The sequence below is a fragment of the Amblyomma americanum genome, chromosome 9 (genome assembly GCF_052857255.1).
Source record: "Amblyomma americanum isolate KBUSLIRL-KWMA chromosome 9, ASM5285725v1, whole genome shotgun sequence".
Taxonomy (NCBI): domain Eukaryota; kingdom Metazoa; phylum Arthropoda; class Arachnida; order Ixodida; family Ixodidae; genus Amblyomma; species Amblyomma americanum.
Window position 1 is genome coordinate 115,543,498 of NC_135505.1, and position 13,908 is coordinate 115,557,405.

A 13,908-nucleotide genomic window follows, 5' to 3' on the forward strand; every position below is an offset into this window, starting at 1 on the left:
AGCCAATGCTTGATGATGATAATTAGAAATAATGCTGTTGCCAGACGTGCCGACGACCAGCAAACGAAAACCATAAGCCAACCAAGCTAAGCACATGCTTTCGCACGTATACGTGCTTTAACTACGCTAAAAGCGTGCCACTTTTTTGACGTGGTTAGTACTTAATTACGTTGAGTATTTACTTCCACTATGTGCAACTTGGAAACTCTCAAAGCTTTTCATTATCCTCGAAGTGGAAATTCGCTCAAGCAAACCAAAGGCACGAGGCGTCTTGTCACGTGACGAGTAAGTAGAAGAAGAAAAGGCTGACTCCGGTTGGGATCCTGTTCTCTGCGCTCGTCTAACCTGGACACCCTACGTGGTCTACAATGTCGCCTGCTCAAGGTAAGACGCCGGTCTATATGATCAACTTCGTACTACTCATAAATGTCAGACGGCTAGTCTAAGACAAGATCACATTTTACCTATGCTACCGGCAGTTTGGTCGTCCGGTATGACTCTGCACCATGTTCGTCACTCAGTACTCGTCTTATGCTGGCTTAATTAAGGGGTAAAGACCACTTAGGGATAAATCGGTTACAGGTAGCGTCACTGAACTTGGAATGACTGCGTATTTTAAAGATTATGAGGACAATAAGCAACTCGCTAAGCCTAACAAAGAGGCGCGACGGAGAATTATTATACCCCGCCGCGGTGGCTCAGTGGTTAGGGCGCTCGACTACTGATCCGGAGTTCACGGGTTCGAACCCGACCGCGGCGGCTGCGTTTTTATGGAGGAAAAACGCTAAGGCGCCCGCGTGCTGTGCGATGTCAGTGCACGTTAAAGATCCCCAGGTGGTCAAAATTATTCCGGAGCCCTCCACTACGGCACCTCTCTCTTCCTTTCTCCTTTCAATCCCTCCTTTACCCTTTCCTTACGGCACGGTTCAGGTGTCCGCCGATATATGAGACAGATACTGCGCATTTTCTTTCCCCCCAAAACCAATTATTAGAATTATTATTGCCTCCGTGGTGGCTCAGTGGTTATGGCGCTTGACTGCTGTGCCCAAAAGAAACGGGTTTGATCCCGGCCGCGGCGGTCGAATTTCGGTGGAGGCGAAATTCTACAGGCCCGTGTACTGTGCGATGTCAGTTGACGTTAAGAACCCCAGGTGGCCGAAATTTCCGGAGCCCTTAACTACGGCGTCCCTCATATCTTGAGTCGCTTTGGGACGTTAAACCTTCTAATCCAAACCAAACCTTATATCTGCAGTAAAAGTGTTTGGTAGTTGAGTTCCCATGGAGGGGTCCTTAACTCGAGCATCACTGTGGCCCGTGATATCAGCTGGGCTCAGGTGATTAACTTTCGCTGAAAATCAAATGTCTGAGCTGGACGACTGTGCCTCCCACGGCTCCCAGTTTGCGTTTGGTAGCCCTTATTCGAGGGTATTTCGATGTGACGTGGTATAAAATGGGATTTTGCTGACATCCATGTCCAACAATCCTGGACAAAAATTTTAAACACTGGAAAATTGTAAGGTGATTTTATGGAAATATTGACGGCAATAGTCCATCCTTCCGATGAGTAGCAAAATCTTTGTTTTTCCATCCCTCGCATCAAGCAGTCAAGACGGCCATAGAAAAACAATGGGTAACGCTTTACACAATCTGCGGATACATCTAACTGCGGATGCGGAGTATCTGCGGATGTATTAAATGTATTAGTGATTTCTTATAATTTATGCAAAAGCTGCGTTCATTCACTCTTTCCCGTTCAAATTTTTTTTTGTTTGGAATTGTTTGGTATGCAGGGGCACGAATTTTAATAGGTGCTCGGTTATATTTTGGTATATATAAACAAGTTCGCAAAGCTGTTCGTAATTGTCTCTAGGTAATAGATTCCTCCTTGGTAAGTGACCTGTGTGGTAGCAATGTATTCCACTACTTCTTCGCTTGAATTTTAATCTGTCTTTTAAGACCCCAGCGAGGGTTAGGGCGTGGACGTAGCTGCCTCTGTCCGTGCAATCTCCAGCAGTTTGGTCTGCCATTTCGTGCCTTGCTACGCCCCAATGCCCGGAGGCCCACATGATGAAACTGTCATCACTCGGCAAATCGCGTGCCAGAAATCTGATGGCCAGCTGGTTGATTCGGCAGTGCGTCAAGTATCAGCGTGCTTCCTGTGAGTCTGAAATGATGTCCTATGAAGTTTCTCTTCTGTTGTCCCCTGCCACTGCAAGAGTGATCTTAATGGTCCCAGCTTCATAAGGACGCTAGAGCGAGAACTGAAGTGGCGAAAATATAGTTGTTTTTCAAACAAACCCGATGAACCGTGTTATACCTAAAAATCACAATCGCGTCTTCCCTCTGCTACATGTTTACACAGTGGTTACCCAAATGCAGCCACGAACGAATAATTCGGCTTGTACAATTGACACACTTCTTTCATTCAATCCTTCCACACCCTTGGTGCAGTTCCCTCCAGCTCACCTTCTGACGGTCGCGTACGACGCCGTACTGTCCGCTAACACATCTTCCACGTTTCAATAAAAGATGTCCGCCGCTGCTGCCTCTACGTCGAAAATTCAATCGCAGTGCATTGTTCGATGCTGCCCTTCGCTTCAGCTTCTGCCACACTGCGATAGTGAAAAACCGTGTGGTGCAATATCGAACGAAGGACAGCATGCGCATGGCCTGTAGTTTTTTTCCCAGAGAATGTTGCAACTTGCGTGTATAATTTCAAAGCCAACAGTCACTGCCATCATAGTTAAACTTAGGAATTACGCAATTCTTCTCGTATCGCTAAAACTACTCACTAAACACAGAACTGAGACAGAGATTGAACTTGGCTGAAAGACATTCTTTAGAGGGCTTTGTTCAGCAGAAATTTGCTGAAGCAGAGCGGTATATCAATAAGGCGCCCGTGTGCTGTGCGATGTCAGTGCACGTTAAAGATCCCCAGGTGGTCGAAATTATTCCGGAGCCCTCCACTACGGACCTATTTGTTCCTCTCTTCTTTCGCTCCCTCCTTTATCCCTTCCCTTACGGCGCGGTTCAGGTGTCCAACGATATATGAGACAGATACTGCGCCATTTCCTTTCCACCAAAAACCAATTATTATTATTATTATTATTATTATTATTATTATTATTATTATTATTATTATTATTATTATTATTATTATTATTATTATTATTATTATTATTATATCAACTCAGTTCAAAGCACTCGTAAATGATTTCATCTAGTGCAGTTGCTTGTCTTTTTTTTGCAGCTCTTGGTCATGTTCGTAGTTTTGTTTGACGTAGTTTGACGTAATGATTGAGTAGGGCATGATTCGAAGAGGGTACGCGGTATATCGTTCTAGTCTTAGATGGTACATAACTGGTATATGACAAATAACGAACCCTTCTGGCAATCACTGCCCATTTCGGACACACCGGCAGCTACATATAGTTCTGCTTTCAAAAACAGCTCCTGTATAACTATGTAGAGAGCGTTTCACGTCATGAATCACAAGAGGAAAGAGACTTGTGGATGGCTTCGCCATTTTCGGTTTAGAGCAGAAAGGCAGCAGCTTGTTCTTCTGAGCTCGCGCAAGACATTTAATGGGTGCAATCGATACCAAATACTTTTTGATGAGATTCACTGGTCACTGACCAAGATCAAACCCAAATAATGACGTTTCGGGAGCGCTACCGCTCTCTTGTCGGTCTCATGGCTCATGGCTCATCAAGCCATGATTCCTGACCAGACGGTATGCCGTCGAACCCTCGTCTACACCAAATATTTTCACAGCTTCATGACTGGGAAGTACAGTGTATCCGCCTTGCAGTCTCAATGAGCAGGTCTGCTTCTCAAATGTGCATTTAACTTGCGAAAAAGAAACAGTTGTAAACCCAACGCTCGCGGCAGGCTCATGCGGCCGAAAGTTGAAGACATGTGCATCAAAATCAGGGTCTGCTTATAGTTTCAGCTCATGACGTGAAGTATTTCTGCATGATGGGTAAGGTGCTCCTCGCTCGCATAAACGGTGAAGCATTGAAGGACGTTTTATTAAGTGCCTAACATTTATAAGAACAACCCTCTGCAGTTTTCTGGGTTGTGTTAGTTGTTGACGTCATGTCTAAGCTTTATACAGAGGAGCGGAGGGTACGACGATGACTTTGAATGTGCGATGCTGATTACGGGAAGAAAGGCGAAAGGATGTCGTTCTGCTCATGAGCGAGGTAGTGAAATGAAAGACTACAACAGTGGGCTTGAAGGCCACGATTCTCTGCGTTGTCCGCACTCCGGCTAAGTAGAAAAGGCACAAAAGGCTTCGCATCCCCCCGTCATTGGACATCATGTAGCGGTTCTAGGCGCGCAGGTCTCAGAGGCCTTGGAAGGTACTCGTCATAGTGAATTCCCCTGGGGGATGTCAATGAGGCAGCCACTTGTTTTTATAATTATTTTTTTCATTTTCTGCAGGAGAAAAGAAAGAGGATGGAAAGAAGTCTAAAGGAGATTCGCGAGGTGCAAAAGACAAGAAAACCGACACACAGAAAGACAAGCAGACAGACAAGAAAAGGGAGAGAGAAAAGAAGGACAGTGTGATGGACAAGAAGAAAGACAAGCTGAAGAACAAAGGCACGGAGAAGGACAATGTGAAAGACAAGCAGAAAGACAAGAAGGACGAGCACAAGGACACGGGGAAAGGCAAGCAGAAAGACAAGGGCGATCATAAAAGCACACAGAAGAACAAGCAGGAAGACAAGAAGAAGGACGAGCACAAGGACACTCAGGAAGACAAGAACGAACGTAAAGGCACTGACAAGAACGAGCAGAAAGACGAGGGTAAGGACAACGAGATGGACAAGAAGAAAGACACAGAGAGGAACAAGAACAACGACATGAGGGACGGTCAACTCACGAACAAAGAGAAGACAGACAAGGATGAGGGTGAGGGATATGAACGAGGCCTTCAAACTGAAATCCGGCCTATTTCGGTCCAGCACATAAAATATGAAATTTTGTTATCCTATGACTTAAGTTACGCTATCGAGCCTGTTTAACTATCATAAGTGGCAGTGGCTGGGGGCCAGGCGAGGCCACTGCGCGTTCGCAGGACGCATCCGGTAAAGCCGTATACGTCTCCGCTAATTACGTCTCCTGTATGCTAAAAACGTCTAGTGCCACATGTTCTTCCGGGGAGTCTAAGCATTTCTATAGCGGTTGTAATGGATCGTGCGTAAGGCATGTGGCTATTATTATGCAAGAAAATGAATATATAAATGGGTCCTGGAAAAATCAGCCTCGCGTATGTCCTTGAAATCGCGTCGTGCTTGCGCATTCAGACCGAATCGAGCCATCGATTGCACCCAGATTTTTTTTTTCAGCAAGAAGCGCCAAATTATGGCAGTTTTATCCTTTCCGAGAACAAATGCGCGTGCTCTATAAGAAAACGTAAAGCTGTAAATGTGTCCATTGAATGCGACGATCTCAACGCTTTCCCGCGAAATCGACGTGGTGCCTCATGGATGCAGTTTAGGGGCTCTATAGCTCTCCACTACTTGTAAAATACGAAAATACCCTGCTAGTAGCATGATGGCGATATATATCTAGCAAGGATTTTGCGCAGTGATAATTGGAGAGATTAAAATGCAGTGGCGTTATCAGGAGTCTATTCACAACAAACTTCGGAATGGGTCCCCGGTGTAGTTTGGGTATAAAATTCTCCTGCTATGTGCTTACCTAGTTACTGACGTTGTTGCTTGATGTTTGCGATGCATATTCGAATTGTGTTTTCTATGCATTCACTGTCTTTTTGACGCCTTTCTCAAACTTTTAGCCTCCGGCATCATGTCGCGTAAGTTCTAGTTCCTCATGTTATTGGCGCTATCACGAGCCTATTCACGACAAATTTCAAGATAGATCTCTGGTGTTGATTTGTAGGGTATAAAATTCCCCTGCGTTGTGCTTATGTGGTAGCTGAAGTAGTTGCTTGATGTTTGCGATGCATTCGCATTGTGCTTTCGGTGCATTCACTGTCTTTTCGACGCTTTTCTCAAACTTCTAGCCGCCGACATCCTGTCGCGTAAGTTGTAGTTCCGCGTGTTATTGCCGTTATCAGGAGCCTATTCACGAACAATTTCGTGATAAATCTCTGGTGTTGATTTGTAGGGTATGAATTTCCCCTGGGTTGGGCTTACGTGGTTTGCTGACGCGGTTGCTTGATGTTTGCTTTTCATTTCCATTGTGGCCTCGATGCACTCACTGTCTTTTCTATGTTTTTCTGAAATTTTTAGCCGGCATCATGTCGCGTAAGTTGTAGTTCCGCATGTTATTTCAAAACGAAGGCATTCTTTTTTCCGGCGTTTGACGAACATTTCGCCTCGCTGCTTTCTTTGCGAGGTTTATTTTTACATTTTATTTCTCCGCTTTTCCAGCCGTCAGCATTAAATCACGTGAGTCCACTTTTTTATTCTTGTATAGCCAAGCACACTGTCCGAAGTTTAACTTTTACAAAACAAGATGTGCACATTGGCAGAGCCTCAAATGGTCAGAACTGACAACCAGTTGTTCGTTATAGAGTCGAAATGTGTACCACGAATAGTAGGATGCTATACAAGTTAGCCAAGTCAGATGGAGAGAGTACTGTGAAAAATTTAGTGAAACAACGCAGCCACGGCTGAAGTATAATGTAAATAATTGGAGGTTATTATTATGTTTGAGGCTGTGTGCATAGTGGAGTGAATTAGGACGGTTATGTCGATGCCAGTGTCTGTGATAGCTTACAATGTCGAGTGACAAAGCCTAACGTCCTAGCTTCCAGTCACCTGTTTTGCTCAACGTTAGGTCGTCCTTTTTATGTAATTACAAATGAAGAGTATATTTACTCTAGTGCGGTTCCGACTTTGGAACACTTTGGTTTTTCAAGCTTTGGAATAGTGTCACTCAGAGGTCGGGTTCATGATGTCTTTTGAACTGGAGATAATGTGACCGGCCATATCCCGTAGGCTGACCAAAGGCGAATATAGCTTGTATGGGGACTAGCTTTATTAATCACACCTCAAAGTCATAGCACAATAACATAGCAAACCATATCTTTATAACGGAAGTTGTGTCGGATAATCCTGCTTCTGCTTCCGATTGGGATCCTTATGCAAGATACGAAAAGAAAAGGGAAGAAAACAAGTGTAAACTTAGATTCTTAAAAATCCTAAATAGTTTGAACGTCAAGGGGAGCCCGAGTCACTCTGAAGCGCACTGCTCTAGGCGAAGCCAAATATCAAAGCTTATTATGAAAGTATGAGCTAAAACATATACATATACCATTGTGAGAGAGCCATCTGCTCCTATAATATAATTCTATATTTTGTTAACTCTGAAACATTTGCATTTGGGTATTGGTCAGTAGTCACCTGCATTGGCTTGTGACATGCTGAATGAGTTTCGTCCTGTTATGTTGTCCACGGGTTATCGTAAACGTTTGTTTTATCTGAGGGTGTTGATCGCGTGCGCTCCCGTTACGTGCCTATAATCTTGTGGTCTTCTGCTGGCGCACTATTTGTCATTAGGAATGTTCATGGTTGATGAAACTTTTGTGTACACTACTGGTATGTTATCAACGGGGTGGCTATTGATGATAGTTTGGACTGTCGAGTATTTCATAACCCCCGAAATGTTTCTCTGCCTTTGCACGTGATTAGCGACAAATTAAACCCCCGAAATGTTTCTCTGCCTTTGCACGTGATTGGCGACAAATTAATGTCAACCTATAGTGCAAGGCAAGGAAAAATTATCACCCACTATGGCGCGTATCGTTGTCTATCAGTACTGCCAGACACAGCACCCTTGGAAAATTTTCTTTAGACAGTCTATAGACTGTCCATGGACTTCTGTCTGCAAAGTCTATAGGCTCTCTATAGACAAACCCTAGAGAACGGTCTATAGGCAGTACAAATCCTACAGACAGTCTGTAGAGTATCTATAGATTTATGGCCATACATTTTAGTAGACTTTTATCTGTAGACTATGAATAGACTAAAAGAAATATCTATAGTAAGGCAATAGTTTATAAGAAGTCTATAGACTTCTATAGACCATTTTTGTAAGTGCGTTCCGAACATTAGGTGTATGCATTACAGGTAGCATGTACTCCACATTTTAAGTTTGCGACCCTTTAAATGATTCTAAGTGTGTAATGACACTACTTGGTTTTGCGTATATTGTCAGTGCGTTCACTCTCCTGTGCGCTGCAACCATGCCGCTGGATGGGAATTGTGACGACTCCGCACGATCGCCGCAAAGGCTGTATGAAGTCAGATGTACCCTGGTACAGTGACTCACTTGTAACTTATTTTTCTTCCCGCAATTTCAGCTGTTCCCACATTAAGAAGACCTACTTGTAAGTCACGAACCTTGCTCACATAGTAGACATCTCCTACAAAAAAAAAGTTTTCCATCCATTCGTCAGTTTGACTTATACCTATATTATCTCATAGCTATCTTACGTTTCCCTCTTTTTTTCCATAACTGCTTATTAGCCGCCATCTAATTTCGTCAAATCTGTTTCTGGCGTCGCGGGAGTGGCCATGTTAAAATTCCCGAAGGCGGTTGCATCTCAGTACGCCAGCTTAGAGTTCTCAAGATTGCACTTTTCACTGATATGCAGTCCTTGAGCGTGCGCCGACGAATCGTCCGGAAAGAAAGTGGAAAAAAAATGGCTGGGGCTCAACGTGTTTGAACCTAGTTATGCGAGCGAGAGCTCTCTTAAGCATAATCTCCACTGTTTCAAATCAAATGTCTAAAGCTCAAGGTCAGGTAGCCAATGGTTATGGTCATATGTTCACATGGTCATACTACCATAGCTTAGGCCATATCACCGCGCTGTTAAGTTCGGTTTGACCTTGTGAGTCATTGAAGGCCATTGTCTATGTGGTGCCCACAGTCTCAAATCAATTGTCAAGGTTAAGGTCAAGTACTCAGTGACGATAGTTATATGATCAAATGGCCATACTACCGCAGCTTGGGCCATACCACGATGCATTTAAGTTCGCGATTTGATCTTGTGAGGCATTGAAGGTCGTTGTCGATGTGGTGCCCGCTGTCTCAACTCAAATTTCATGGCGAAGGTCAGGTACCCAGTGGTTAGAGTCATATGATCACGTGGTCATACTATCATAGCTTGGGCCATACCATCACGCAATTAAGTTCGGTTTGACCTTGTGAGGAAGTGGAGGTCATTGTCTCATCCACATCGAAATCGGAAGTTGTACCCCGAGTAGAACCCTCGCTCTAAAACACAGTGGTAGAGCAGATAACCTACAAGCCCTGTGTGATGTAAGATAGTTTTGCTGACTCCGTGTTTGATACCTTCAATAGAAAGTTTTCATATTTTCTATTGTCTCGATAGGAATTCGGAAAGTTGCTCTCAGACTTGTAATGCTGCTCCTACTTCATAGTTGTTCGGAAGAAAATTTCGTAAAAGTTCGAGAAACAATGTCTATCGGCAACGCAAGCGCAATCGTAAAGTTATGGTTAAACTAACTTATGGCGCTTGTGGTTATTTGAAATGAAGGCTTTGGTTCCTTACGAATAAGGCTAAAAAAATGGCCTGAAACCGACAAAAAGAAAAAGTTGAAACTTACATCCTCGGTATCTCCACGTGGACATATTGTATTGTAGCCGTTACTTTCTCACTCAATTTCACACCTCCAATACTGAGATACTTTGGTCACTTTATTATTATTTTTCGAATACGGATTTTTCACTCTTATAACTCTGTTTTAATTGTTTAATTGTGTAACAATTTTTTCATCCCTTAACTCTGACTTGCACAAGACATTAAATGCGTGGCTGTGTGTACGTTTAGCTATTCTTTAAGTTTTAATTCATTTTTTTTTTCATTTTGAAAACACTTGTTCTATTTCAGTTGCCATTCAAGAAGCCACTGGTAAGCACTATGTTTTACAAGGATTGTTATGTAAGCACGGTGTGGTGAAGCGATTGGTCAATGAAAAGCGTGTTATGGTCGTTCTCGATTCATAGTTGACATGCAGTAGAGTGAGGACAACTTCGTTTGCCTCTGTCGATGAAGTGCCGCAGTCTAATTGCAGAGAGACTACTTTCACTAAACAAGTAGCTTTATATAGCCTAGAAATGTTCAGAAAATGAAATACAGATGTCGCGACCACCAGCATTGTTCGCAAGCAAGCTGCAGTGGCAGGGCCGCGGTAGAATTCCAATGGAGGCGATGTTCTAGATTCCCGTGTACTGTGCGATGTCAGAACACGTTAAATAAGCCCAGATGGTCGAAATTTCCGGGACCCTTCAATGCGGCGTCCCTCATAGCCTGAGTCGCTTTGGGACATTTAACCGCCATAAACTATACATACATACATACATACATACATACATACATACATACATACATACATACATACATACATACATACATACATACATACATACATACATACATACATACATACATACATGCATGCATGTATGCATGCATGCATGCATGCATACATACATACATACATACATACATACATACATACATACATACATACATACATACATACATACATACATACATACATACATACATACATACATACATACATACATACATACATACATACATACATACATACATACATACATACATACATGCATGCATACATACATACATACATACATGCACGCACACACACACACATACATACATACATACATACATACATACATACATACATACATACATACATACATACATACATACATACATACATACATACATACATACATACATGCACACACACACACACATACATACATACATACATACATACATACATACATACATACATACATACATACATACATACATACATACATACATACATACATACATACATACATACATGCGCACATACATACATACATACATACATACATACATACATACATACATACATACATACATACATACATACATACATACATACATACATACATACATACATACATACATACATACATACATACATACATACATACATACATACATACATACATACATACATACATACATACATACATACATACATACATACATACATACATACATACATGCGCGTTGCGATATTCCGGATTCTGCAGTAGGAGCAGGAAACCTAGTGTCCACGTGGCTGTCCACAGCCGTCGTCGAACGCCATCTTAACAGAATCGCGTGGCTCTCCCTCGGCATGTTCCTTCCCTCTTTTCGCAGGTACCTCTGGCTCGCTTAAGTTCCTTGTCCTTTTAGTTTCTCTTGGAGACACAAGGTGCTTGGGGTAGACATTAACCATTGTTGTCAAAGTGGTAGGTTTGAGACGAGGTTTATCGCTGGCAATCTCCTTCATGACTACAGCCACGGTGATATTGGATGTGCGTTCAACTCAGCTGCTTTCGAGTTGTTTTTCACAGACCACCATCTTTGATCACAGCCTTCTGTCTGCCCATATGACGTTTCTTTTTTTACACCCTGCAAGTCGTTCAAGTTCGGTCGGCGCCCTGAATAACGACGTCTTTCCTTGAGCAATATCCTCCGCCACATTGATATAAAGCATGCCCGTTCTTTAAGAGGCCACTTTACCGTGGACATCTGTGCTATGCGGCATTTTCTGATCAGGAATCACTGTCTCGATATCCAGTACGGGAAGGGACACTTAATTTTTAATTCTTTTTTAGAGTCCACAATCATTTTTGTCCAGACATGCATGCCCCAAAGAAATAACGCAATTGTGCGCACGGCAACCTCTGCTGAGCAAAGCGATATCAGACGTGTTTAGCACACCGGAGACGTATTAGCGAAGGCGTATACCGGTTTACTGGACGCCGGCTACGCTCGCGCAATAGCCCCGGCTTGCCCCCCCCCACCCCCCCCCAGGTCACTGCGCAGCGCAGGAGTCGTCCAGTGAACCGGCAATCGTGTCCGCTAATATGTCTCTTAAGAACGACTATCGCCTGCTGGTGACGCACACTACCTGTTAGCACCGCCATCAATCGACGGCTATTGACAGTCATTGGAAACGGTGCCACCCTCCTTCTGTGACGAGCTTCTTGTGGTCAGCACACTACCCTTAACAAATTTCTTTAGACAGTCTATAGATGGTCCATAGACTTCTGTCTGTAAAGTATATATTCTCTTAGACAAACCCTAGAGAACAGTCTACAGGCAATACAAATCCTATAGACAGTCTATTGACAATCTATAGATTCATGACCATACACTTTTAGTATATTTTTGCCTACAGACTATTAATAGACTGAACGAAATATCTATAGGAAGGCAATAGAGTCTATAAGAAGTCTACAGGCGTATCTTTAGACCATTTTTGTAAGGGGATAGCCAGTACAGTCTAGGCACTGTAGCGCTACTTTCAGATACACACTTAAACGACACCTTTGAAATATTTATTGTTATCATGTGGCACGATTTTTGAGGTAGCACTGTAGATTTCTGTGAGATTTTAAGGCCGGGAAATGATATTTAGCTTAGCTGCTGTTTATTTTGGCGCGCATTCATTGCCAATGAATTAAAACGTATTTAAATGTTTGTCTTCAGAGCCCCAGGACTCCAGCGAACGTAAGTAGCTGGACTCAGCCCTGTACAGCCTTTCAGCATTGGGGTCTTTAAGTTATTCTTGCTTCTCTCTCGTTTGTGAAAAAAAAAACTTCCAGAACAGACAGGAAAGTGAGTGAAAGCAGGGTACACGAAGATTTGAATTTTATTCTTCAAAATGATAACTTGTTTGCTCAAGCCACTACGCTGGAAGTTGATCAGAGTTTCACTATTTACGAAAAAGATTTCATAAACGAAGTTTCGTATTCCGTAATCGCGGCAGTGTTCTTCACAAGTTGTCCTATGCCGGCTGTCATGGAAGCCTGAATATAGACTTAGTTGCGGTGTTGAGAGCGGGACCCAGGATCTTTTAAACTTCTATTTTTCAGTAAAAGATAGTGGGCGTGCAATGTACTGCAGCCGTTGGAGAAAGTGTCTGAATCTCGCATACACGTCTCTATGGTTAAGCTACCTCGCAGATCGCAGAAGGTGATCTTCAGCTTAGCTAGAGGTCGTAGGTTTGACTCAGTGCCACAGCAGCCGGATTAAAATCGAAGCGAGAGGCTGTTGAGACGTTGGTTCTCGTCAAAGGAGCCCACCTGGTCAAAGTAAGCCTCAGGCCTACCAAAGTGGCTGCAGTAGTAAGCGAAGAAGTTATTTGTAATTGAAATGTTAGTTAAACGCTCCAGTTAAACTAATAATAAACATCGTGTAATTTTATGCTTGGAAGGAGTAGCGAGATGTCCTTTGACGTCTTGGCCAAGTTGAGATTTTGTTTAGGCTCCTTAGACTGCCTTAAACATTATTCTGCTATCTCGACAGTTCTCCTTGCGGGCTCGAAGTATAGCGATAAAACTAAGAACAAAAATTCAAACCACTAGTTAGCTATGGATCAATCCGGTAACCACGCGGTTTGTTTTTTTTTCCTGGTGCCGTTGGTTACTGCTGACGTGTCTTCAAAGTTGTAATAGCAGTCTCTTAAAGACGTCGCGTATTAAAATAATTTAAATCTTAGCAAATCGTTTTGCTATGCCATAGAACCACATATCGTTTCGTAATTAGCCTAATGTAATTATTTTTTCTTTCCCTAGATCGTCGATTCGCCGCAAGTAAGAGCAACGCACAAAGCCTGTACTATAAGGATGAAGAGATAGAAATCTTATTGAGCCTTGCTCACCGTTGTTTTGATTTATTCATTGGCAGCCCGGACAAGAAGAAAAAGCTGTAAGTACAGTGAGCGGGACGCGTTTGGCACTTTTGGGGCGACATTGGAGCGCTTTGTGCATCGGAGACATTTTGAACTATCCAAATCGTCTTTCCGTAGCTCTAAAGCAATG

At 42.9% G+C, this 13,908-nt stretch overlaps 1 protein-coding gene across 1 annotated transcript; it reads left to right on the top strand.

The window, feature by feature from the left end:
• The first annotated feature begins 299 nt into the window (after window positions 1-299).
• LOC144105394 (uncharacterized) lies at window positions 300-13,808 on the top strand. Its single transcript, XM_077638515.1, has 10 exons — window positions 300-384; window positions 4,447-4,917; window positions 5,807-5,824; window positions 6,035-6,052; window positions 6,264-6,278; window positions 6,405-6,422; window positions 8,339-8,365; window positions 9,893-9,913; window positions 12,575-12,595; window positions 13,663-13,808. Exons 1-10 carry the CDS (start codon window positions 369-371, stop codon window positions 13,797-13,799), a joined length of 762 nt encoding a protein of 253 aa, XP_077494641.1. The 5' UTR covers window positions 300-368; the 3' UTR covers window positions 13,800-13,808.
• Window positions 13,809-13,908: the final 100 nt, after the last annotated feature.